Genomic DNA, 23,300 nt, shown 5'->3' on the forward strand with positions numbered 1-23,300 from the left:
TTTCTTATGACTGTTTAAAGTTTATGATTATTCATTCCATAGATGTCCTTCTGGAAATTGAAGTTAGTGCTTAAACATCTTCAGTTTAATATTTTCATTGAATTGATGATTTTGATTATAAAAGCAACCTATTAATTTGTTTGTATCCATTTTGTAAGAAAGTTTATAAAACGTAGCTGATTTATGAGACAGATCCTTCTTTAGTGCTTATAAAGAGTAAACAGACGTATTCTTTACTGAAACATAATATGTGCTTAGCTAAGTAGAGAGAATGATCTAATCTAGATTGGAAAACCAGATATCAAGCTATAAAAAGTACTTATATTTGTTGACGCAGTAGTGCCATTTCTACACATGTATTCTTGGAAAATAATAAAAAAAGACTATATCCTTTGCAATATTTTGTAATGTGGATAAATTGAAGCACATCTATTTGATGAAATTAGATGACACCATCAAGAAATGATAACTCTGACACTATAAGAATGAAAAAATGCTTTATGCTGCAGTGTTGAACAGAAAAGGTCAACAAGTAATAGCTATACTATAATTATAACAGCTTGGAAAATACATGATTGCAGAGGACTGGACGAAAATAGGAAAAAGAACCATAACATTGTTAGAATTTTTAGATAAGGGCAATTTATTTTACCTTCTTTGTTCCAAATCATTTTGGTAGTAAGATTACTCTGTCCCACCTCCCCCCCCTTTTTTTACAATTTTTCATCCCGATTTGAATTATTAGATTAATTTATTGAAATTATGTTCGTCATATATAATGTGCTATCATAATACTATATATCTAAGAGATTTATTTTGGGAATTTGCCTAGTCTACAGTTTTCTTGGGTTTATCAAGCCAAAACCATATTTGGCAGTCAAGGCATTGATGCAGTTTTATCAGTGGTAATTATTAAGGAAAAGGTATCTCAAATGCTTTGGGAAGTTTGTTCTGTTCAGATAAGTACCCAACAATTCAGATATCAAGCCTAGCTGGCTTGTAGTGCTAACCAGTACAAGTTTTCACGAGGAATGTTTATTTTGTCTTTAATTTTTTTAAAGGCAAGAATGAAGTGATCAGGAGAGTTAAGAGTGTGCAGTTGTATAAAGTGGATATCCCCAACCTGTATAAGCCACATACTCATATACATGCGTCTAGATCAAGCAAGTTAGGAGGGAAGAGGATGGGAGTGTGTCTTGGAATGATCCTGTTTTATGCAACCGGAGTTTGAGGTCACATCTCTGGAAATGAAAAGAATAGTGAGATAAAGGGAGAAGTAAAAAGTCAAAATCCACCCCAGAACTTGGATTATATTTTGGGAAAAGGAGGCTTAAATTTCTGGAAGCTGAACTAGCATAATTGTTTTTAGAGAAGAGAAAAATGTATCATTTTAATAGTTCTTAAAGAAACTTGTCGTTCGTCTTTCTTGTCGATGTGACAAGGAGTAAGATAAATCGAAAAGTACAGTGTTTGTTTACGTGCTGTGGATTCCTTTGTTAGCAAATCCGAGAAAGCACGAATATCACTCTCTGAAGACACAGCAGCAGTTTTGAGAGATTACGTGTAATCGTGTGCAATTTCCTTCTGTTGGATGAGGTTGCATTGATGTAGATTTCCTTAACAAAAAAATTAGTCTTTTGGTTTATGCCCTTGCATGAATTTAGCATAAATTTAATGGATTTACGTAAACAGTTTTATCCTCATTTAATATGGGGGTGTCTCTGTTGGGGAAGTCCAACTTAGTAAGTTTGAGGTAGTGTGTGGGAATCTCTGTTTTGAAATGCTTCATAGCTGATTTCATTGCCCAGCCAGCGTAAATTAGCAGTGTGGTCACTTTTGCTTTTCAATATATAAACTTTTCTGCTTATCCTTGTTTTCTTCTGTTCAGTAAGATAAATGTTGTAATAAAAAGATACTTAAAGTATTGTATAATTGCCTGCCATCTTTATATCCTTAGCATCTCTCAGGATAGCACATGGTAGTTATTAATTAAATAAATGAAATGGGGTGATGAATGGAGTTGGATCACTGACATGTATATCAGCTAAGAAGCTGAATGAGTGTTTTAGCTAACTTGAAGTTTCCACATAGAGCAAGGTATCATTTATAATATTCTTGTTAAGTTGTAGTAGGATATAAAAGATATAAAATTGTAAAGTCTTTCTTAGGAAGCACTTTCCTCAATAATGGAATGTGAATATGGAGATAAAGCACTAGATTTCAGTGTAACCAACCTAGTTACACAAATCCAAGAAAATTTTGCTTTTCAAACCATAACAGGGTTATAGTTTCTCTTTCTTGCTGAATTCCCCTTAAATAAAGTGCTCTGTGTCTGCATTTGCCCACTTAGGGAAAAGTTACTTGGAAAAATAAAATTTGTTTCCTGGAGGCAACTAGTAGGAAAGCCAAATGTTAAAAGGACATTCTGTGTTTTAGATGGCCCTCTTGTGGTAAAGAGGCCAAACTACCCGAAATGAAGACTGCTGGAGACCAATATGTTAGCTAAAATGACAAACTGTAATGTTAAATGCCACAACGGAGCAGGTGAATGAGAAATAATCCGTTTTCACCTTATCCCTACTGTCCCCAGAGCAAAAATGACAGATACAAAACAGACCAACATAACAAAACTGCTCTTTTTAGAATGTGCTTTATATAGCTGAGTGAATCTCTAGTGGCTAAAAAAAAAAAAAAAAGCTCTTGACGACATGTTAGTAAAAAATATCAAATTTTATTTTTTTAAAGCTTCATTTGGAAATAATTTCAGATTTACAAAAAAAAAAAGTTTCAAAAATATAACCAAGAATTCCAGCCTACCCTTCACCCGGAGTTCCTCAATGTTCGCTTCTTACGTAACGGTAGGATCATTTATAAAACCCCAAATTAAAATTTATATACTACCATTAAGTAATCTTCAAACCTTACTCCGGTTTCACTGGTTGCCCCACCACTGTACTTTCCCTGGCTCCTCGATTCACACAGGTTTAGTTCTCAAGGCTCCTGGTCTCCTCCAGTCTGGCAGTTTTTCTTTGTCCTTCATGACACTTTGGAACTGATCAGTTATTTTTTAAAATGTCCTTTGATGTGGGCTTATCTGATGTTTTCTCATGATTAAATATAGGTTGCGCATTTTTGGCATTGATACCACTGAAGAGATGTTGTACCCTTTTTCAGTGCATCAAATCAGGCAGTACACGGGGTCACTGTTTCTCATTACTTGTGCTATTAGCTTTCATCACTTCATTAAAGTGAAGAGTGCCGGCTTTCTTCAGTAGTTTTTTCCCTTGGTAATTAATGAGGGTCCGTCATTGTTCTAGATTAGGTGCCTCACCATAATATCATACATATGTTTTCTTTTTCCTGGGCATTTTATTGAAATGGGGTTATAATTTGTACCCTGAGCTAGGAGTCGCTCAAGTTATTTTGTGCCCTGTTTAGAAAGTGTCTTCTGCCCTGTCATCCATAGCCCTCTATCATGGGTCTCGCCCTGTAAGTTATAATTTTCAGAAAGGTTCTGTTTGTCCTCATTGACTGAATCCATGCACTTAATGACCTTATAGGTGTGTCGAGAGTACCAGCGTGGCAATTGCAACAGAGGAGAAAATGATTGTCGGTTTGCTCATCCTGCTGACAGCACAATGATTGACACCAATGACAACACAGTCACCGTGTGCATGGATTACATCAAAGGGAGATGCTCTCGGGAAAAGTGCAAATACTTTCATCCTCCTGCACATCTGCAAGCCAAGATCAAGGCTGCCCAATACCAGGTCAACCAGGCTGCAGCAGCACAGGCTGCAGCCACCGCAGCTGCCATGGTGAGTAGGGACAGCAGCTCTCTCCTTGTTAGCAGTCAGAAAAAGCAAGGACAACAACTCTATCTGACTACAAGCTATTCATTTAGTAATCCCTTTTTTTTTTTTAATTTTGCTGAAGATATGTTTGTTCAGGTATCCCATTTAATAAAGAAGTTATCACTCACAGAAGTGAGGGTAGCTCCTCAAATGGGTCAGATTGCTCCTGTCGTTGGCTTAATACTCTTAATACCCTGTCTTATTCTGGATGTAGGGTTTCTGAAGTCTCTGCTTTGTAAAGAACTACCTGTCTCCTTTTCAAATTAACGATATTATTTCTGTGTGCCATCTAATCAGCCATTGTCACCCTTCGGTGTGTTCTTTTGCACATCAACGAGACTCTTTACATATATCTTGCTTTTAACAATAACCATCTGGAACTATTTAGGAGAATTGCTTTAACAAAATCGTTTTTAGCATTAGCTACAAGATTTTGAACAGTGTGCTATTTAGATTGTCTTAAATAATACGGTGGCATAAACATAGCTGTAAAACGAGAGAAGCTTGACTATGCCATTAGATATAGGTAGAAAGTCCCTGATACTCAGGAAATTAGAAACTGGAACAGTTAGAATAGATACTAAGCTATACTCTTAAGATAAATCTTACTGTGATCCCAGAGCTGATTTTAATGGGTCCATTCTTTGTTCTTTGCTTAGCCGTTTTAATGTTGTCCTTTTTTTACATAAATACATAACTTAGTCACTAAAATGCTGTGTGGAATTTCATAGCACAGTAAAATAATCACGAGAGAGGTCTTTTCTGTGTTTATGGATACTTGAGCAAAAATACAGAAGGCAAGACTCTCTCCTCTCTTCCTTTCACTCTTTTTTTTTTCTGTTAGAGTATCTTGTTTGTAATTAACTACAAAGAGGGGTTATCCTCCCAATAACAACTCAGTAGTGCCTTTATTGTGCATGCTTAGTCTTGTTATTCGTTGTATATGGCATTCCGATGATTTGTTTTTTTATTTGTTTTTTCTCACCTACCCAAAAATGCACTGCTGCCCCCATGATGCACCTCTGCTTGCTGTTTATGTTAATGCGCTTGAACCCCACTGGCCCATTGCCATCATGTGCTCGCTGCCTGCTAATTAAGACTCAGTCGGCTGTCAAATCACTGAAGCGACCCCTCGAGGCAACCTTTGACCTGGTACTATGACCTTTCACCTTTTAGCTTGGCATGTAGCTTTATTGTAGATACAAGTTTTTTTTTTATCAATTAAAAAATAGATATATATATATATTCCTTTTTTCTGTTATAAAGTTGTAAAGTACAATGAAAAACTGAGTGTGGTTTCCTGACCAAATATGGAAAGACTCTTATCATATTAGAGCGTGGACGGATATCATACAATGAAAGAATCCGAAAGCCCAGCAGCCCACATTCAGTTTAAGTACATTGTAGAATGTTCTAACGAAATACCTGGAGGACATTAAAAGTGTATTTTTGACTGTATATTTATGTGCCTGTTTGGTTAGCATGGCTTTAGTGGTAGAATTATATACTTTTTTAGTATTTATAGTCCAGTGTTTAAGAAAAAAAAAAAACTTGCATGCTCTGGGACATTTGCATGTTTAGATAGATATGGGGGGAGGAACAGAGTGGGGTTAGATTTTATTTTATGTTTCAGTCACTCTGTACAATTAACTATTAACATTGCTTATACTTGTCGATTCTCATGGAGTGCGCAGTGCAGCTTTTCTTTTTTTTCCCAAATCAGTGGCTTCTCACAGAAAGCCTGAAGCATTATGGGACTTAAAACACTTTAACACATTATAACATGTGCTCTTCTACTAGTGGGGTTTGGGTTTGAACAAAAATAATGCTTCCTTTAAAAGCTTTTATCTTGCTCTTTTTTCTTTAATTGTTTTTTTGAATTTTTTTTTTGTTTTGTTTTCCTCCCCTTTGGGTAGTTAAGTGCTCTGCTGCTTGCTTGCTCATGCTTCCTAACAATTTTAGCCTTCAACTGATTTTTCTTTTTTTTTCTTTTTTTCTTTTTACTGGTATTTGTTTTTTATACTCGTTCACTAAACAGGGAATTCCTCAAGCTGTACTTCCCCCATTACCAAAGAGGCCTGCTCTTGAAAAAACCAACGGTGCCACCGCAGTCTTTAACACTGGTATTTTCCAATACCAACAGGCTCTAGCCAACATGCAGTTACAACAGCATACAGCGTTTCTCCCACCAGGTAAGGAGTTGGGATTGGTTAATAAATGAATCTGACAGCCACATAGATTTCTACTGCTAAGGCAGATGAGCCCCACCCTAAATTGTTTTTAACCATAGATGAGGTTTTGTTAAGGTAAGATGGTCAACAATAGAAACTTTCCCAGGGCATCTCAGGGGGTTTACCTTCAAGGCAAGGAATTTTAGCATAAATGAAATATGGACTAAGAGATTAAGGTGTTTTATAGATTTATCTTTGTTTACATAACTTGGAATTGAAATGTGGTTCTTTTTTTTTTCTCTTTCCTCAACACTGTTATATGTTTGTCAAGCTATTTTATGATACTTTCCTGCTGTAAGACCCCTTTACCTTCATGATTCCATAGAGTTGATTGGAATGATATGAAATGACACATTCAGTTTTGATTTTTATTTTTCAGCCTTTTGGTTTTCAAGGTGGAGAATAAAAACTGACTAGCACATAAAATCTTAAAAGTGCTCTTATTGACACCAATCAATAGATGCTTAAAATTATTATTGCTCCTAAGCTAATATTGAATTAGCTGTAAATGCCCAGTACTGTTGACATTTATTATTCAGTGAAATCAAATTCCTTTGTGAATTCAGCACAGTCACATAAACATACTCTAGGACTTATTCAGAGGGATTTAAAATCTAAAAAAACTGGAATGACCAGTTATTTAATTGCCTGGTCATTTACTGTTTTTACCCACTCTCATTTTACTTCAGAAGATACGTAATAAATTCCTTTTAATTCTGCAATTCAGCTCACCAGAAACATTAATCATATTTTCTCTTTTGTATCTTAAACTTTATAAAAAATGGCATAGGCTCAGAGATTTATTTTTAAAATTAATTTTATATTTATTAATTAAATTAATGACTAGTAATGTCAAAGATCCAGCTACTTTATTATATAGTAATATACTATTATAATATGCAATATTGACTGGGACTGCTGTGACATCATTTTTTGAATCAAGAACAAAAGATTAAAGTGTGCTCACATTAGTTTTTACTGCCAAGATACAACTTTTTATACAGTGCATCTTTAAGAACTGGTCATTCACATGTAAAATATTCCACTTGTTGTAACATATCCAAGGAACCCTAGATAAGATATGAAATAGTATCAAGTTGAAATTTGTCCATATTAGAATAAAAATTAAATCATCTTGATCTATAGTGGATTCATTGCATTCTGAAGAAAAGAAATCACATTTATATTTTATAATCTTACATTTCTTTTGACCTACACATTTTCAGAGATTTACAGAAATGAATATCTTTGCTTTTTTATAAATACCATGTCCCTAGATTTATGCTGTTTCCAAAAACCAAGCCATCAGTTTTCCTGTAGTCATATTATTAGACAAAGTTTCCAGGGATTGCATGTAAATAAGCCCTTACCTTTCTGTTAAAGGGCTTACCATAAGCCCTTTAACAGAAACATGTGCAAGTGAAGCAAGAAGTAAATTGGGGTTCCTTTGGGTTGAGGGAGGAACTGGGGAGCATAGGCCCAATCCAAAGGGAAAGGCAGATGTTCAGCCCCAGACTTCTGTTGCCTCAGAGGAATATGTGCCTGGCAGTTGGACCTCTTGTGCACTGCATACCCTTTACATCAGAGTCTGTGTACATCATGCCTCCTAAATTTGCTTTTGCACACCTGCACAACTCAACCCAGTGGCCTCGATGTCCAGTGTGGCTAGACTATCTGATGTTTTTGGATATTGATACATGAAATCTCCAATATATTAGCAACTAATTCAATTTTTGTTTTAAAAAAAACTTGGTTTTCCTTAGTTTTGTAGAACTAAGGAAATCCATCCTGTCACAAATTTATATATAATCTCATGTACAATAGGTGGGAGAAAAAGAAGTTTTTTTTTTCTGAAGACTATAGTATTCTTCAGAAAAATAGTACAGAAGATTTATAAGATCAGAACATCCCATCTGACAATATTATGATAATTTGAAAGATGTATTCTGAAGACTTTATAGGGATGGGAAGAAAATGGAAGTCATGCTTTTTGCAGCTTAGAGTTTTAAGACTCTATAAAGTCTGTTGCTTCAGTAATAACTTCAGGGATGTGTAGGCCTGTTTCATTTAAATTACAATAAAGCATGGTTGGCTAAATCTTTAGAACAGGTGACTATTTATACAGACTAAGTTGCTGGCAGAAAATTCAGTATTCCTGGATGGTTCAGCCAGCTAAGGAAAATTACTGTGTGCCGTAACTTTTACAGAATTGGACTTCTGTGGTACGTAGCCATCTATTTTTCCATCCATTTTCCCAGCTATCTTTCTAAGCAAATAGCTGTCCTTCCCTCTCTCCCTCTTTTTCTCTCCTCCATCCATCCATCCAACCATTTTTCCGTTCATTCATTGAACAAACATTTATTGTTTGCCACATGGTAAACCAGTATTTATATACCGAGGAATTCACTCATGACCCCAGAGCTTAACTTAATACCCAGAAATATTTTGTTTGTCTAAAAGTGTTTAAATAACAGTTAAATGTAAATCCTTTAGACAGTGAACATGCTCTACAGTCTCAAGCCCCACATCTCCTTATTGCCTTAGATCAAGTTCTCTCATACATTTTGTTCAAAGAGCCATCTTTTGTGGAGTGTTTTCTGTATGCCAATCTACACTGGGAGTTTCACATGCATTATCTTATTTCTTCCTCATAACAACCTCAAAAGATGGGCATTAAGATTCTTACTTTACCAATGAGTAGTTTGAGCCTGGAGAGATCCAGTGATTTGCCCTGAGTGCATGGCTAGTAGGAATTAGATAAGGGCGGGCCACGGTGGCTCAGCAGGCAAGAATGCTTGCCTGCCATGCCAGAGGACCTGGCTTCGATTTCCAGTACCTGCCATATTGAAAAAAAAAGAATTACATAAAACTCAAACTCTAGTTAGGCAGATTGGAATCAATCTGTCGCTATCAATGAATTCCTTACATAAAGACCTATGAAAGGGTTTGGGAGAATGGAAATAGCACTTACTGATCACCTAACTCCGTGCTTGGCTTTTTAGACCTGCTATCTCATTTAAAGATAAATAGTTTTAGGTTAAGTTCACATTGTTTTTTTTTCAAATTTTAAAAACACAATATTTATTTATTTTACGTTCACCCTTCAAAACTAAATTGATTATTCATGCAGGTTAGACACACTTTAGGCTCTGCTTATGTTGTAAGTATAAATTTCTCCCCCCAAATAAGCATGTATTTACAAACTCTTAAACATTTCTTAAAATAAGACTTTTACTTCTATCGACTTAATTTCTTTAATTGAATTTAAATTAAGTCCCATTCTAAATCGTAATCTCACTAGATTGGATAGGCATGTCAGGCATTACTGGGATTCTAGAATCCCATCTTCACCATCTCCTGTTTTCTCCTCCCTCCAATAAAGAGGTCCTCTAAAGTCCAATATTCTCAGACAAGCTACCCCTCTCCACTCTTCAATCCCCACTGGTCACTGCTAGTCCATGCCTCCACGACCTCTTCATGGTAGGTGCTGCAGGGCTTCTGTACCTGCCTTGAAAACAAGCACCCTTACCCGAGGCTAAGCACCCCCAGGCTCACTTGCAGCCTGTGCCCTTGAGAGCCTGCTGTCTGCAGGGCTGTTGTGAAAGAATAGGCTTCATGCCCCCACTACTCATGGCATCTGCAAACTGCCCACAATTTCGGAGTCTTGGGGAAACTTTCTCACTCTCCATCACCATTTTTGCCTGTCTGTCTTCCTAAGAAGCAACCTCATGTCTCTCCTAGCAGCTGTTGCCCTCAATCAGTGTGGTGTAGGCTTATGATTTAAAAAGACCTAAAAATAAGTTTTCTGCAAGCAATTTCCACTTTAACTTGCATCGCAATTGTACCAGAAACAAGGAAGCAAAAGACCAGGACATCTTCTGAGGTGGTGGTGGTAGGGATACAGGGGGATGGAATGGCTGTTAGAGGAAACAAAGATTTCAAACAGTGATCTCGCCACTTTTTTTATAATCGCAGTGTGGGAGGTTTACTTAAGTTCTAGCATAGTGACTATAAATCATGCTTGGAAGTTGAAAGGGTTGATTTTCAAACCTAGCTCCACCACAGATTATATCCTCCCTACACCTTTGCTTTTTCACTTGTAAAATGGGGAAAATAATGGCAACTATTTCATGGGGTTATGTTTGAGTTTTAAGCACACCAATGATAGCACATTCTCTGAAATCAGTTTTACAAGTGTATAGAATAATGCCTGGAACATAGGAGGCATGCAATAGGTTTTATTTATGGTTATTTCTTGAATTCGGTAGTGCAATAGAGTAGAATGCAAAAGATTAAGTAGAAACGAAATAAGTGATGTAAGCTCCTCTTTTTTGAGAGTCAATTTTAGGAATTATTCAACTGATTGTAAACTTTTAGCCCTAAAACTATGCAAATTATTTTTAAGCCACCATAAATCAGCTTTATAAGTCTTATCATAGTAAGTCTAAACAGGCTTGAATTATAACATCTAAATTCCAAGCTCCCACCAAATCTCCATTGTAACTCTATCTCTCTTCTGCTTCTTTCCCTTCTCCTAGAAGTAATTTTTAATTATGCATTTATCTTATGCTTTTCCTGCGTCTTTATGCAGATGATCCCTTAAATAATCTAATTTTAAAAGCCATGTGATTAAAGTAGCGCATTCTTACACCATTCTGCTACACAAGTATCTTCACAGGGGAAATTTGAAGTTAACAAATACATTCACTCAAATTTTGCCTTGCGTTGAAATTGAGGAAAACTTTAAATTGGCTATCTGTGCATCATTATTAGTAAATCAGCCTGTCTGAAGTAAAGATGGATATAATGGTCATTTCAAAAATGATTTTTGTTTTTGGTAAGTGGGTCCTACAGCATTATGCCTTCATATTTGTGAGTTATTGCACCTGGCTAGTATTTTCATTGCTGCCTTATGTTTATTTGCTGCAAATCCCTTTCAAAACTGTGTGCATTGGTTATAATGTTAATGAGAAAGATAACCCAAACTAAAATTAAAATCTTAAAAGCTTTAGGGTTCTAGAGAGAGAATATAAGGTTAGCTCATTTTCAACATCTGCAGGCTTAATTCTGCATGGGATAAAATACAATAGGCAAAATGCAGCATAATAAGAAGAAAGGAAAAGCATATAACCTGTACGATATTTAAACTGGCTTTAATAAACCTTAAATCCCTCATTATCCTTTTCATTCATCTTTTCATCCTCACTTTTCTAGTCCTTCTATTGTTAGGGAGATAATGATTTCATAAATCTTGCTTGCTCTACTGTCTTAAATTAACTTCTTTGTTGTTACTGGTTTGTTTCTGTTGTTGTCTTTCACAAGATCTTTGACACAGTAGTAGTAGTAGTAGTAGTAGCAGTAGCAGTAGCAGTAGCAGTAGCAGTAGCGGTAGCAGTAGCAGTAGCAGCAGCAGCAGCAGCAGCAGCAGCAGCAGTAGCAGTAGCAGTAGTAGTAGTAGTAGTAGTAAATGGCATAGATCTTCAAGTGTCTTAAATAATGCCTGTCAGTGTAATACTACTCCACCTGAGAGGACGCTTTCCTAGCTCCATTACCGAGTTTAATCACGGATCACTGTGCCCACAGTCTGATTGTGATAACAGACTAATTGCAGCTGTTACAGGGATGCCAGTTAAGTAATCTGTGTTTCTCAATGGCAGCTTTGTTTTGCAGAGCCATCTCTGATAAGATTTAATTGACAGATATTTTTCTAACAAATGTTCATCCCAGATGCTGCTAGTATTTAAATGGGATGTGCCAAGACTTAGAAATTTAAAAGCATTTGGTAAACTTGGACATCTATATTAATCTCACAGGAAAAACAGTAGTTCTGCATATGGGAAAATGTCCTAAGCTTGCTAAAATTAGATTTTTTCAATATTTATATGGTAAAGAGAACAGATTAGATCTGTAATATTTATGTTTACTCTCCTTGGCCAAAGAATTGTGAACATTGTAGCTCCTGGTGCTGGTACCCTATATGTGACCTGTATAACTTCATAATCTCCCATTCAGGGTTTTTATTAAAGCCTGATTAGAAATTTTTTTATGAATTTCTGTGGGATATTTGCCACTCCAAGAAGTCCTGAGGGTCTAAATAGCAGTGAAAACCAGTCTGCTGTAGCAGATGCCTGCTCACTAAACCAGTTTAGGCCTTATAAGAGATTATACCCTGCTCTAAATGTTGTTCCTAAATCCAAATTCCAAACTGAGAAAATGCAGATGTTTCACTTTCTTTTATGTATAGTTTATTGCTTGGTATCCCTCCAAATAAAATTCCTGTATGGATGATCACTATACCTCCCATAACCTGTGGTTGCTACTACAGTGAACAGGGAAATAAAACCAAGGAATTGAAAACGAATGTTTGGGTTTCATTATATCGTTCAGTCAGTTTTGTGCATTGTGTTACTTAGCCTTTTAACAATAAATGATGTCTGTTTCATATGCGCTTAATGGAAAGAAAAAATTAGTACATTCATAGGCCAAAGAAAGAAGTAGCAAAGCAGCCAGCTGATGAGTAACCAGATTAAAAACACAAACCAAATTACGATATTATTTTTAAAAGAAATAAGAGTGTTTAAATTTTTTTTTTCACAAACTACTTTTATTTGTAGGCGGTAGTTAGGAGAGAAACAGAGTGTACCCGCACACAGTTAACTGGCTTCGATCTTCACTTGAGACTAGTTCTAATTGATCACTGTGCTATTGTATGATTTGATTGTGCTGACAGTTACATGCCACTGTTCCCATAATAACAATTTTTCTTCTTTGTTCAAATGAATTTCCTAATTACACGTGTGATGGGATGTTTTAATTCTTTTCCCTTTTCAAATCCACCTTCCTGTTGCAATGCATGATGGGCAGGCTCAATATTGTGCATGACACCCGCTACAAGTGTTGGTAGGTGCCAGCTTTGTTTCTTGATTATCTTAAACCTTTGGTGCACCTCACAGCCCCTCAAAATCCACTACTAAGTTTAACTTGTATCTATTGGGCAAGTCCATTTCCCTTGTACTAACACCTGTCAATTAAATGCCATTTTCTATTTAATTGACATGGACTCACATAAATGTTTTCTTTACACACAACCGTTTCCTTGGTCACCTTTGGTGGATTTTGATTGGACTATGAGTTCTGGTGTGTAAAAAAAAAAAACTATCTCATAAAAGTAATATACTGTATATTTTTAATAATAGTAAATAAGAAAATATACTTTCATTCAAACTGATAACTGTATATATGAAGTAAATACCTGTGTTTTGACTTAGCTTTTGACTGTCTATGAACACTATATAAAATTCTTGTTTTTGACTTAGCAAATTAAGCCTGTTTTGTGTCGATTTTCTTGATTTGATGGTAACAAGCTTTTTTTCCCCTTTTTTTTTTTCTCTTTCATCTCTCTTCCCCTCCTTCTCCTTGGAATGTTGTCCTGCTTTGCGCTGTGATTGCATGTCACTCGCTGGTGATGATGTTCCGTCACATGGCTTATTGCTGTGATAAATACCATGCCCAATTACCTACTCCGTGTTGCCATGGTTTCCATATTGCTACACTCTTCTGTATGTTTGCTTATTTGATTTTCCCTCCGAAAGTTCCCATGGTGCACGGTGCTACGCCCGCCACTGTGTCCGCAGCAACAACGCCTGCCACAAGTGTTCCCTTCGCTGCAACAGCCACAGCCAACCAGGTTTGCTAATTTACAGCTTTGTTTCTTAAAAACCAAACCTAATAGGGCCCCATCCGGCAGGCCTTTCGCACGTGTATTTCCCATGGGAGTTTAGTGGGAGTGCTGTGTGCGTGAGGGCTGCAGAGGGTGCTGTCATAAGCATGGGGTTTCAAAGATACCTCTTGTTGGCCTACACATTCTTTCTTTGATGAGCAGCCGAATGCTTTCATGCCGTTTGTAAGTGCTCCAAAGTTGTCGCAGCTGCATTTCTGAAGCTACTAAAATGATTATTTACACAAGCAATTCTCATTGGGTCTCAACCAAGAACAAGGATATTTTGACCGATCAGAAGTGCCGTCAATTTGAACGTTTTTATTATCGACAGACATTTGGTATATAAACTGTCTCAGTGCCTGCCTAAATTCTTAATAAAAAGGCAAAATATTTAAATTTATCACAAATGCCACAAATGACCACTCTTGTAAATAGAGCTCATTGGTAAGTTATCATAATAGTTTGATTTGTTTGATAAGCATATTGCATGTTCAAAATAAATTTGTTTCTGTCCAGTATCCCTAAGCTTCAATTCTAACTCCTTTAAGTGGGAAGAAAAAAAGGAAAACAAATCCTCAGTGCTTTTGTTTCCATAATTATCTCCCATAAATGTTGGAGATTGATAAAGAAAAAAAGAAAAAGAAATGAAGTATGGTAAACTTAATGTCATTCTATGTTCCTTACAAGTTTAGAGAGTACTAATTACTCAAAACACTTTAGTTTAAAGAGATCTGCTTCAGATATTTAAAATACATGATGTGCAAGAGTGACTTTAAAATAAAATAGCTACCTAAAAGATTAAAGCTTAGAAATTGACTTTTACTCAGTATTTTCTCATCTTATTTAAAATTAAGTACCAGAAAATTCTGGTTGAATGTGTCAGTAGGTTTGACTTTATAAGGTATACTTTGAAAGTGTATTTCCATAGGTTTAATAAGGACTGACTTATTTAGAGCCAGACTTCATTTCTGATAACCTACAATGTAAGTTTAAATGTAGCCAGATGCATCTCGAAGAACCAGTATCAGATAGGAATCGACATTTTACCCATTGGGAAGGAAAGATCAGATAAAATGTGTCTGAAGTTGGAGCTATTGCTATAAGCGTTCCTTGTTTCTTTACACACCATGTATATGTACAATGAAGAAATTTATACTAAACTATTAGTATAGCCATTAAAGATTTCAAAAAGCAATATGCCAAAATAGATTTTTTTAAAAGTTTCAGACAAGCTTTGAACATTTCTTGGCAAAGAATCATTAACTTTGCAGAAGCTTGTCAAAATAGCCTTGGATTTACGCTAAAACATCAGACTCATTTACAAGAATGCTGGATTGTGCATATGTGGCCTGTTAGCAAGTAATCTATGGCATTAATTTCTTAATGGAGTCAACTCAATCCATTTATGGTGCAGATCAATGATTTTGAACTCTCTTGTGTGTACCATGTATGACTATGGAATTGCTGGTGTAAGCAGAACTATAGCAAAGCAAATTTCAACATGCCCTCGGCCATCTGGGTAGTAGTGGACACTTTACTTTTTGCATTCTGCTGTGACCATTTCATGCATAATCTTGGGTCTTCATACTGTCGTACAACCTAAAGAAAGAGAAGGGAATGGATATATATATATATACCCACATATATTATATCTACATATACATACATATGTATATGCCTGCAGTACATTAGCAATGCTGGAAATAGCTGATGCCACAAAACGCAGCCTGCATGCAAGCAGAAGTTTATAGCTGGCCCTTCATCTGCATCGATTGGTGTTGAAGGTCCTTGGTATGTTTCGACAGCCCCCTCCTTGATGCTTCTACACTGTTGGGTGCAACATCCTGTCCTGTAGCAGCAGGAAAAATGGTATGAGAAGCTTCATTATGCTTGGAGCACATTTTCGTGCCATTTGCCAATGCTGTAAAACTGTGTAAAGATGTCAGCTGAGAAATGGGAATAAGATAGGAGCATATTCATTTGCACTCCAGACTGTAGATGGTAATATGTAGACTTTGTCTAGGGCTTCTAAATTGAAACAAACAAAAAAGATTCCTTCATGTGTGTGATATCATTATTCTCCCATCCACCTCCCTGAACTGCTATTAGTGCTGTTTTGTAGATAAGGAAATTTAAACGTGAAGTATTTAAGTGCTTTGCTCAAGGTCACACAGCCAGGAAATGTTTCACATTCATTAGAGCCCCGTGTTTTCAGTCTTTTGACCACCTTAATCTATTGTGCTGCCTCTCCCAGATTAGCAGCTATAATTTAAGGTTTGGAGAAAATCGAGTTACATATTTGAAAGTTCTTGGCTTTCTGAACTGTTGAAATAAGTCACCTTGATGTTGGTTTCTTATTGTACTTTTCTCAAGCTCTCTCATTCTCTTGACCCTTTAAAGTACAATAAAGTGTGCAATCAGAATTCAGAAGTGCTTTGTGATAGTGAATTGATGGTCATATCTGGTTCTTTTGATTTCTTTCTTTTTAATTCTTACCTGGTATTTTTAATTTGGAAAAAAAATATTAGACACAGTAATACAGACAAAAATGTTAGAAATTGGTTGCCCAAAAATAGGTCAGACATACCCTACTTTGATTTCTGGATTCCTAAATCACTGAAACCGCAGGTGTGTGTGGCGTGTATGTGTGTAGGCCAACAAAAAGGGCTTCTTTCAATTACTGCTCTGCATGAACTGTTGGTAGTTTAACATCTCTTACTTCCTAAAAACTGGTAACATTTATAGAATAGTATTTAACATAAGGATTTACAAAATTAGTTGCTACTTTGGCATTTAAATTTACATTAACTTCCCATTATGTTGACCAGATAAAGACTATCACCTCACAGCTGAGTTCCACTTTTCTTAAAAAATTTAGTATTAAAATGTTTTCATCTCTTCGTTCTTGGCTTGCTTGCATGGATCATTCATTAAATAATTTTTTATTTGCTAGATACCCATAATATCTGCCGAACATCTGACTAGCCACAAGTATGTAACCCAGATGTAGGATTTTCATCACTAAACAGTAAGTTCATTATGTAATAGATAGTTGTATATTCATAAAGGATTCCTTTTTAAGATAATTTCAGAAAAATTTGTAAGATTTCAGAGAATATTGGAAAGGATCGCATTTTTATGGGTTAGAGGAATTTAACATGCAGATTTATAATAAAATGTTAATGTCACTTAAATGTGCAAAATATCAAAGGAATATGTTTTATTTTTATTACATATTAGAAATAAATACAAGCATGAATTTAAAAAATACAAGTTAAAAGTAAGTAGAAAATATAGATGACTTGTTGGCAAACTTTTTCTTGAAGACTAGATACTAAATATTTTTGACCATGTGAGCCCTTTAATCTTTGCAGGAACTATTCTCTGTTGTGACTATTCAGTTCTGTGATTGTAGCATGAAAGCAGCTAGAGGCGATATGCAATTGAATGGGCATGACTGTGTTCCAGTAAAATTTTATTTACAAAAATGGATAACAGGATAGATTTGGCCCATGGGCAGTAATTTGCTGACCCCTGCTGTAGATCACCATTTATTTTATTTTTATTTTTTTTGATTAATCCTAAATAAGAATACATATACACCTTGCCCCATGCTTCATCCTACACGAGGTCATTCAAACCTAATGAGTCGGACTTTAAATATATTCACACACTTACCTACATAGTGCACACACATCTGCATATCCAAATGAACATTAGGTGCTTCAAAATAGTCACTTTAGAGGACTATATAATTCTGAAAATATCACCATTGCTCAGTACATGGTGTGAGGGTCTTCGTGTTTTGCCTTCAGAAACATTCTCTTAGATACTTGCAAAGGTGACCATTTTTAATCCTTGGAGAATATGTTTTATCAATATGCTCAGAAGCATGTTAGATACTTACTTTTGTGTTTAGAAAGAGGCAAGACATTTAAAACTGAATCTGAGAAATAAGATGGGTGATCGTTCTTCGTCGCTTCCATTCATTCATTTGTTCATTAACACTTTTACAAATGATTTTTTGATATTACTATGCATTATTTACCATTCCTGTGACATAAAGATGAATTGACCAATGTGGAAGTAATTTAAGGATAGTATATTAAAATAAGAGAACTTGAACAAGTTTTTTCTCTTGGAACAAAGATGAAGGAGCAGCCCTTCCCGAGGGCATCAGAAAAGAGGTGTATTTGGGCAATGAAGGCATCATTGCATAGAAAAAAGAGGAGAAGGGACATTGTGTGAAGCCAGGAGATAGTGGCAAAAAGCCAGTTCATGAGCCGTTGTGATAGTAATCCACAGCAAGAGTGACAAAGTTTGAGAGCCATTTAACAAAGAAATGATGGTCTCGACTGGAATGCTACCAAAAACATGCTGCAAATCTGAATTAAATTATTGGAACGGGTTATTGTCTATTTCATAAGTTCTCTCAATGCTGTGCTGATAAAAAGTTCATTATTCTAATAGCCACATTTTTAGAATAAGCACATTACTTCATAGTGTGTAATTTTGAAAAAGAGTTTTCCTTTGGCATGTTAAAAAAAAATGTTTCAAGCAATTGTAGTCAATTGGGTATGTTTGGTATATATGTATTTAACTGTGTCTATTTCTTTGCAATAATCCAAGTTGGAAATGTGATGAAATGACCATATGTCCATTAGTAATTAGCAGGCAGTAGATTTGTCTGCATTGAAGCTTAGGCCCTTGGTTTTCTGCCCATTGGACAAATGATGGCTTGTTTTCATGAAGAGTTGCGATATTTAAACTGGTTTTTGAGTTTTAAAAAAATGGTGATTTCTTTCATTATCAAGGTTATATTCTATAGAATACTTTTAATATGTAAAAATTCCCTGATAAGATAAAATTTCATGCAAAAATTGAAACCATTAATTCACAAATAGTTCATCAAGAGCATAAGGAACGATTTTTATGTTCCTTAGCTTTAGTGGAAAAATAGTCCCGAAGTTTAGATTATACAAAACAGTCACTTAAAATATTATACTTTTTTTCCCCAGAATTTACACTTTATTAACCAAGCTCCCAAATATAGTTGATCCTATTTAATAGATCTTATTGGTGCATGGATTTTAATTTAATAGGCCAAATCAGGACTCTTGAAACCTACCAAAATGTTCTGAAGAAGTGAGGCAGATTTCAGTTTTTATGCCTCACAATAATAGTGTTAAAAAAGGCATTATGGTAGTGTATGTCCTTTAATTCTGCAAATGCCTTTTTACTCTGTGAACTTCATGTACTTTTAGCATAAAATCTGTGGTCTTAGTAGACTGTGCCTGTCATTTCATTCACATAGGGATGATAAAGTAGAGCCATTATCATCTGAGAATTGTTTTTTTTAATTTACATAAAGATAGAAAAAAGATGCATGTGAACACACTGTTTAAATCGAGAAAGAGAAAATTTCATGTGAAATATCATGTCGGAAAATGCTTTTCAGTATTGTCTGTGTTAACCAAGATGATCTCTGTTTTTCCCTTGTAGATCATACTAAAGAGGAGAGGACAGCGTGCTTGGTCAGAGTAAAGGACAAGGTCATTAGCCATATTGTATATACTGTCAAGCGACACACACACAAATCCCTCAGCCACAAGACATCCACATATTGCATGTTAACCAGAAGAAAAGACAACATGGGAGCCCACTGCACACTGTTGCCCATCCACTCTGTACATTTAATTGATATTCGTGCTGAGGTGATATTCCTGTTTAAAAGAACAAGATCGTCTTTCTTTTCTAGCACAGAGTTATGCATTACAACATGCATACCTAATTAATTTCCTATATATTCATGCCATCTTGAAAAGACAGACTGGTGTAACCATGATTCTATTATGTATTGGTACGTCTGTAGACCAAGATATAATTTTTTAAAAATGAGTTTATTTCTTTCAAGGTTTACAAATAACAAAGGTGCACCTTGTATTTAAAATTGCCATTATAGGTGAGAGCGTGCATGCAAAGTCATTTTTGTTTAAGAGTAATATTTTTAATGTAATAGACTGTAAGACGTGGTGAGGGAGGGATCTGACAGAGATGAATGTGCCAAGCAAAACCACAACTGTGTATCTTTTAAAGCACATCATGGCTTTAAGTACCATGTTGTTAAGGGTTCTCATGAAGTGCCATAGACTGTACATCAAATTAGAGTATTATTTCTTCAGTGTTATTGTTTTCAGAGCCACATTTTTCTTGCTTATTTGCTAGTACTAATCAGTCAAAGGGCACCATTTTTCTTTTCTTTTTTTTTTTTTGGAAACCAAAGCTGTCTCAGAAATGGCAAATTAACGTTACAGTAACAATAGACAGCACAACACAGACTCTCAATACAGATAAAACTTACACATACTGGAGATATATATAATAGATATATATAAAATTATTTTAATTCATTGTAGTGTAATATTTATGCATACTATACTGTATAACATGTAATTCAAAAGGGATATGCCATTTCTGAGACACGATAACAAAAAAATGTTTGAGGAAATTATTTTGCTTCTATTTATAGCCTCTGTCAAAAGTCAAAAGACTATAAATGCTTTGCAGAAATGGTTTCACATTTGCTTAAATGCTTCATCACAGTCACATTCAAAATAGTGACTCTAAACAAAGAAGAAAGCAACACTGTCATCAGATGCATGATAAACCAAAATATGAAAATGGGAAATGTTTAATTAACCTAGTAATTGGGTGGGTTAAGTACATGGGTGAATTTTATATGTGATTTTTTTTTGTTTTGTTTTGTTTTGTTCAGATTAACTGCTTATAGCCTTAGAAAGCCTTTTACAAAATTAAAAAAAAATAGATGTGCATTCAGTTTTTAAGAATGGATTCATCCAAAGGAATTCCTTTTTTGTGGTTTGGATGTTGCAGCTAGTAAAGGATATTTTTGCTCTGGTCAGCAGTTCTACAAACTGCTGAAGTAGGGGCCAGGTCACTGGTAGTTAAAGTATGGAATGGGAGAGGTGAAAGTTCAGTTATAGAACTTTCCATACTTCCAAGTTTACTGCAAGTTTTTATGCTTGAGAGAGATGCTTTCTAATATAAGACTGATGTGTTGATTTTACTGATTGTACTGTACATCTATTAAAGCCTTAGATTATTACATTACGGGTTGGAACCCATACCAATGTAATTTCAATCGTGTTAAGAGAGTAATGGTGACTTCACATGTTATTGTAGTTAGCTACATTATAGAATATTACTTATTTTTTCTTGTTAAAATGTAGTTTTTCATTTCCTACATTTATTAGATTTTCATTTTCTATTAACAATTGAATACCATTTTCAGTTTATAGAATATTGTTTTATTAGATTTTACCGATGAATTTCTCAAAATACAAAAAAAATTAAAGTAGTTTTTCCTTCATAACATACTCAGTTTTGAATTACATGTAGTGTCATGAATATTCGTATTATTGTTAACTAAATGATTTATATTTTACTGGTTTAATATTACAGTGTAAGAATGTCAGTCATTGTTAGTTCTTGTCTAGTTTTCATTAAAAGAACAAAGATCTTTTATATGGATATCTTATAAATATATAATCATTGCTAAGTAAGAAGTTAAGTTGTTGCTATCGCAACAATCCTGGCAGACAATTGAGTAATATTTTGATGATTTATTTTGTTTGTAATTAGTTATTATAAGAAGATCTAGATCCTAGATATTAGAATAAAATTTATTTTCTACTGTATCCATTTCAAATGTTAAAGTATTGTTTAATATTTTTGAAATCCCTGAATATCAGGCCTTGTTATAAATAAGCTGCATAATCAATAAATAGAACAAGGGACTTTTTGTTGATAATCCAAATACTCAAAGTTTACGTAACGAGAATTATAGTGCGTGTGCGAACTCTTGAGGGTCGATTATGCTGCAGTTTAGCATGTTGGAACGTCTAGAGAGGAGGTTGACTTTTTGCACTTCTGTATATAGTCAAAAGAGAGAAACCTGTATAATAGTAAGATCTTATTTTGAATAAAAACGTCTATAATTACAAGGAGTTTTGTTAAGGCTAATAAAATGAGATTGAGCAAAATTGCTTGCAAAAGTGGCACAGAGTTAGCACTCCATACCCCTTCAAACATGTTGCTTTGCTTTTTGTGGACAGCTTGTAGTTTGCCAGGATTTTTTCAGCTGGAAAGATATGCCATCCTTCCGAGATCTCATGACTGACAAAAACTCCATTGGGCCAAATCTGCCTGAAGATCATTACCAAAAAAAAAATAGCAGGTACTTCAACCATTAAGGTGAAATCATGGATCAGATATTCTTACATTTTTCAAAACTACTGCATGTTTAAAACTTCAGAAAAAAAAAATGAGAGAAAGAACTATATTAAGGACATATATTATTCAAATCAGTTTCTGACAATTTCAGTGGTTTATTGTTCACACACACACACACAAAATCTTCAAAACAAGTATTGACTGTCACAAAATTTAAACCATAAACAGGCAAACCAAACAGCACACCGTAGCTATAGTTGTTATGTGATTGTTTTTAATTGCTTAGGATCCTGTTCCTTCAGCAGGTGAAAAAAGAAAATGCAGTTCAAATGTCACGGTTTTCATTGTCAACTCAGAAGCACTCAAAGTAAACTGTGATTGTGGGCACTTGTTTAATGAATTAGTGTATCCAGCCTTCACTCCAGCTGGTGAATAATGTTGCACTTATTAGCAACCCTACCACTTTCATCTGCTGAAAGGACAGATGTGCTTGGTTTTACTATTATGTAATCATGACTTACTTTATGCTTGTAGTTGCTTAAAATTATGTATTTTGTCTTGGGCTGCAATTTGTTTTATGCTTATTTTATTATTACTGCAGTAGTTGACTTTGCTGTATGGAAAAATAAAGTGAAATTGCCCTAATAAAACTTCTCTTTCTTAATTATATTTGTGTATCTGAGATTGAAGAGTAAATTATTTTTGCGCGTTTTACGCATTCATGCATTATCTTTAAGAAAATTTTGATATGGAAATTCATTGGTTTTTAACTGATGGCAAGGAAAACACCTACTTTCTTTCTCACTAAGTATCCTTTGAGAGTTAAGGCAAAAATCTGAATGATAGTGTCTAGTATTTTCCCCTCCACTCTTCTGATACCTAAGTGCTGATTGCTATAATTGTAACTTTCTCCCTAAACCATGTGGAAGAAAAGGGGCTTCTCTTCTCACTTCTTCATCACTGTCTTTCTACTAAAGAAATTCTATTTGCCTGAGTACCTCAGGAGACTAGCACTGGAAAGCAGATATTCCAATAGAGTAATTCAATAATGAAATGGATTCATTGAATTACTGAATTCAGTAATTCACTTAATTCATTTGGGCAAAAGAATTTATTCCCACTTATCTGAGCTAGGCTATGGCATAACTTTTGAGTATGTGTGTGTTTGTGTGTGAATTTTTAAAACAGTGAATTAAAATTTTGATCTGAGAGAGGACTGGTATCCCATACAAGTTTTGTGTT

At 35.0% G+C, this 23,300-nt stretch overlaps 1 protein-coding gene across 16 annotated transcripts in view; it reads left to right on the top strand.

Moving 5' to 3' along the window:
• The window catches only part of MBNL1 (muscleblind like splicing regulator 1), a 203,386-nt gene extending 180,659 nt beyond the window's left edge, over positions 1-22,727 (top strand). For 11 of the 16 annotated variants that reach the window (XM_077160822.1, XM_077160811.1, XM_077160820.1 and 8 more), the window contains 7 exons: positions 3,561-3,818; positions 4,953-5,006; positions 5,893-6,046; positions 12,950-12,985; positions 13,678-13,772; positions 16,759-16,833; positions 19,308-22,727. In XM_077160822.1, the coding sequence (XP_077016937.1) occupies positions 3,561-3,818; positions 4,953-5,006; positions 5,893-6,046; positions 12,950-12,985; positions 13,678-13,772; positions 16,759-16,815 (654 nt within the window). In that variant the 3' untranslated portion in view covers positions 16,816-16,833; positions 19,308-22,727. The remainder of the gene's footprint in view (positions 1-3,560; positions 3,819-4,952; positions 5,007-5,892; positions 6,047-12,949; positions 12,986-13,677; positions 13,773-16,758; positions 16,834-19,307) is intronic. The other 5 variants (XM_077160817.1, XM_077160814.1, XM_077160815.1 and 2 more) reach the window with 5 other exon arrangements.
• The last annotated feature ends 573 nt before the right edge of the window (positions 22,728-23,300 follow it).

This window comes from Tamandua tetradactyla, chromosome 5, assembly GCF_023851605.1.
Source record: "Tamandua tetradactyla isolate mTamTet1 chromosome 5, mTamTet1.pri, whole genome shotgun sequence".
NCBI classification, from domain to species: Eukaryota; Metazoa; Chordata; class Mammalia; order Pilosa; family Myrmecophagidae; genus Tamandua; species Tamandua tetradactyla.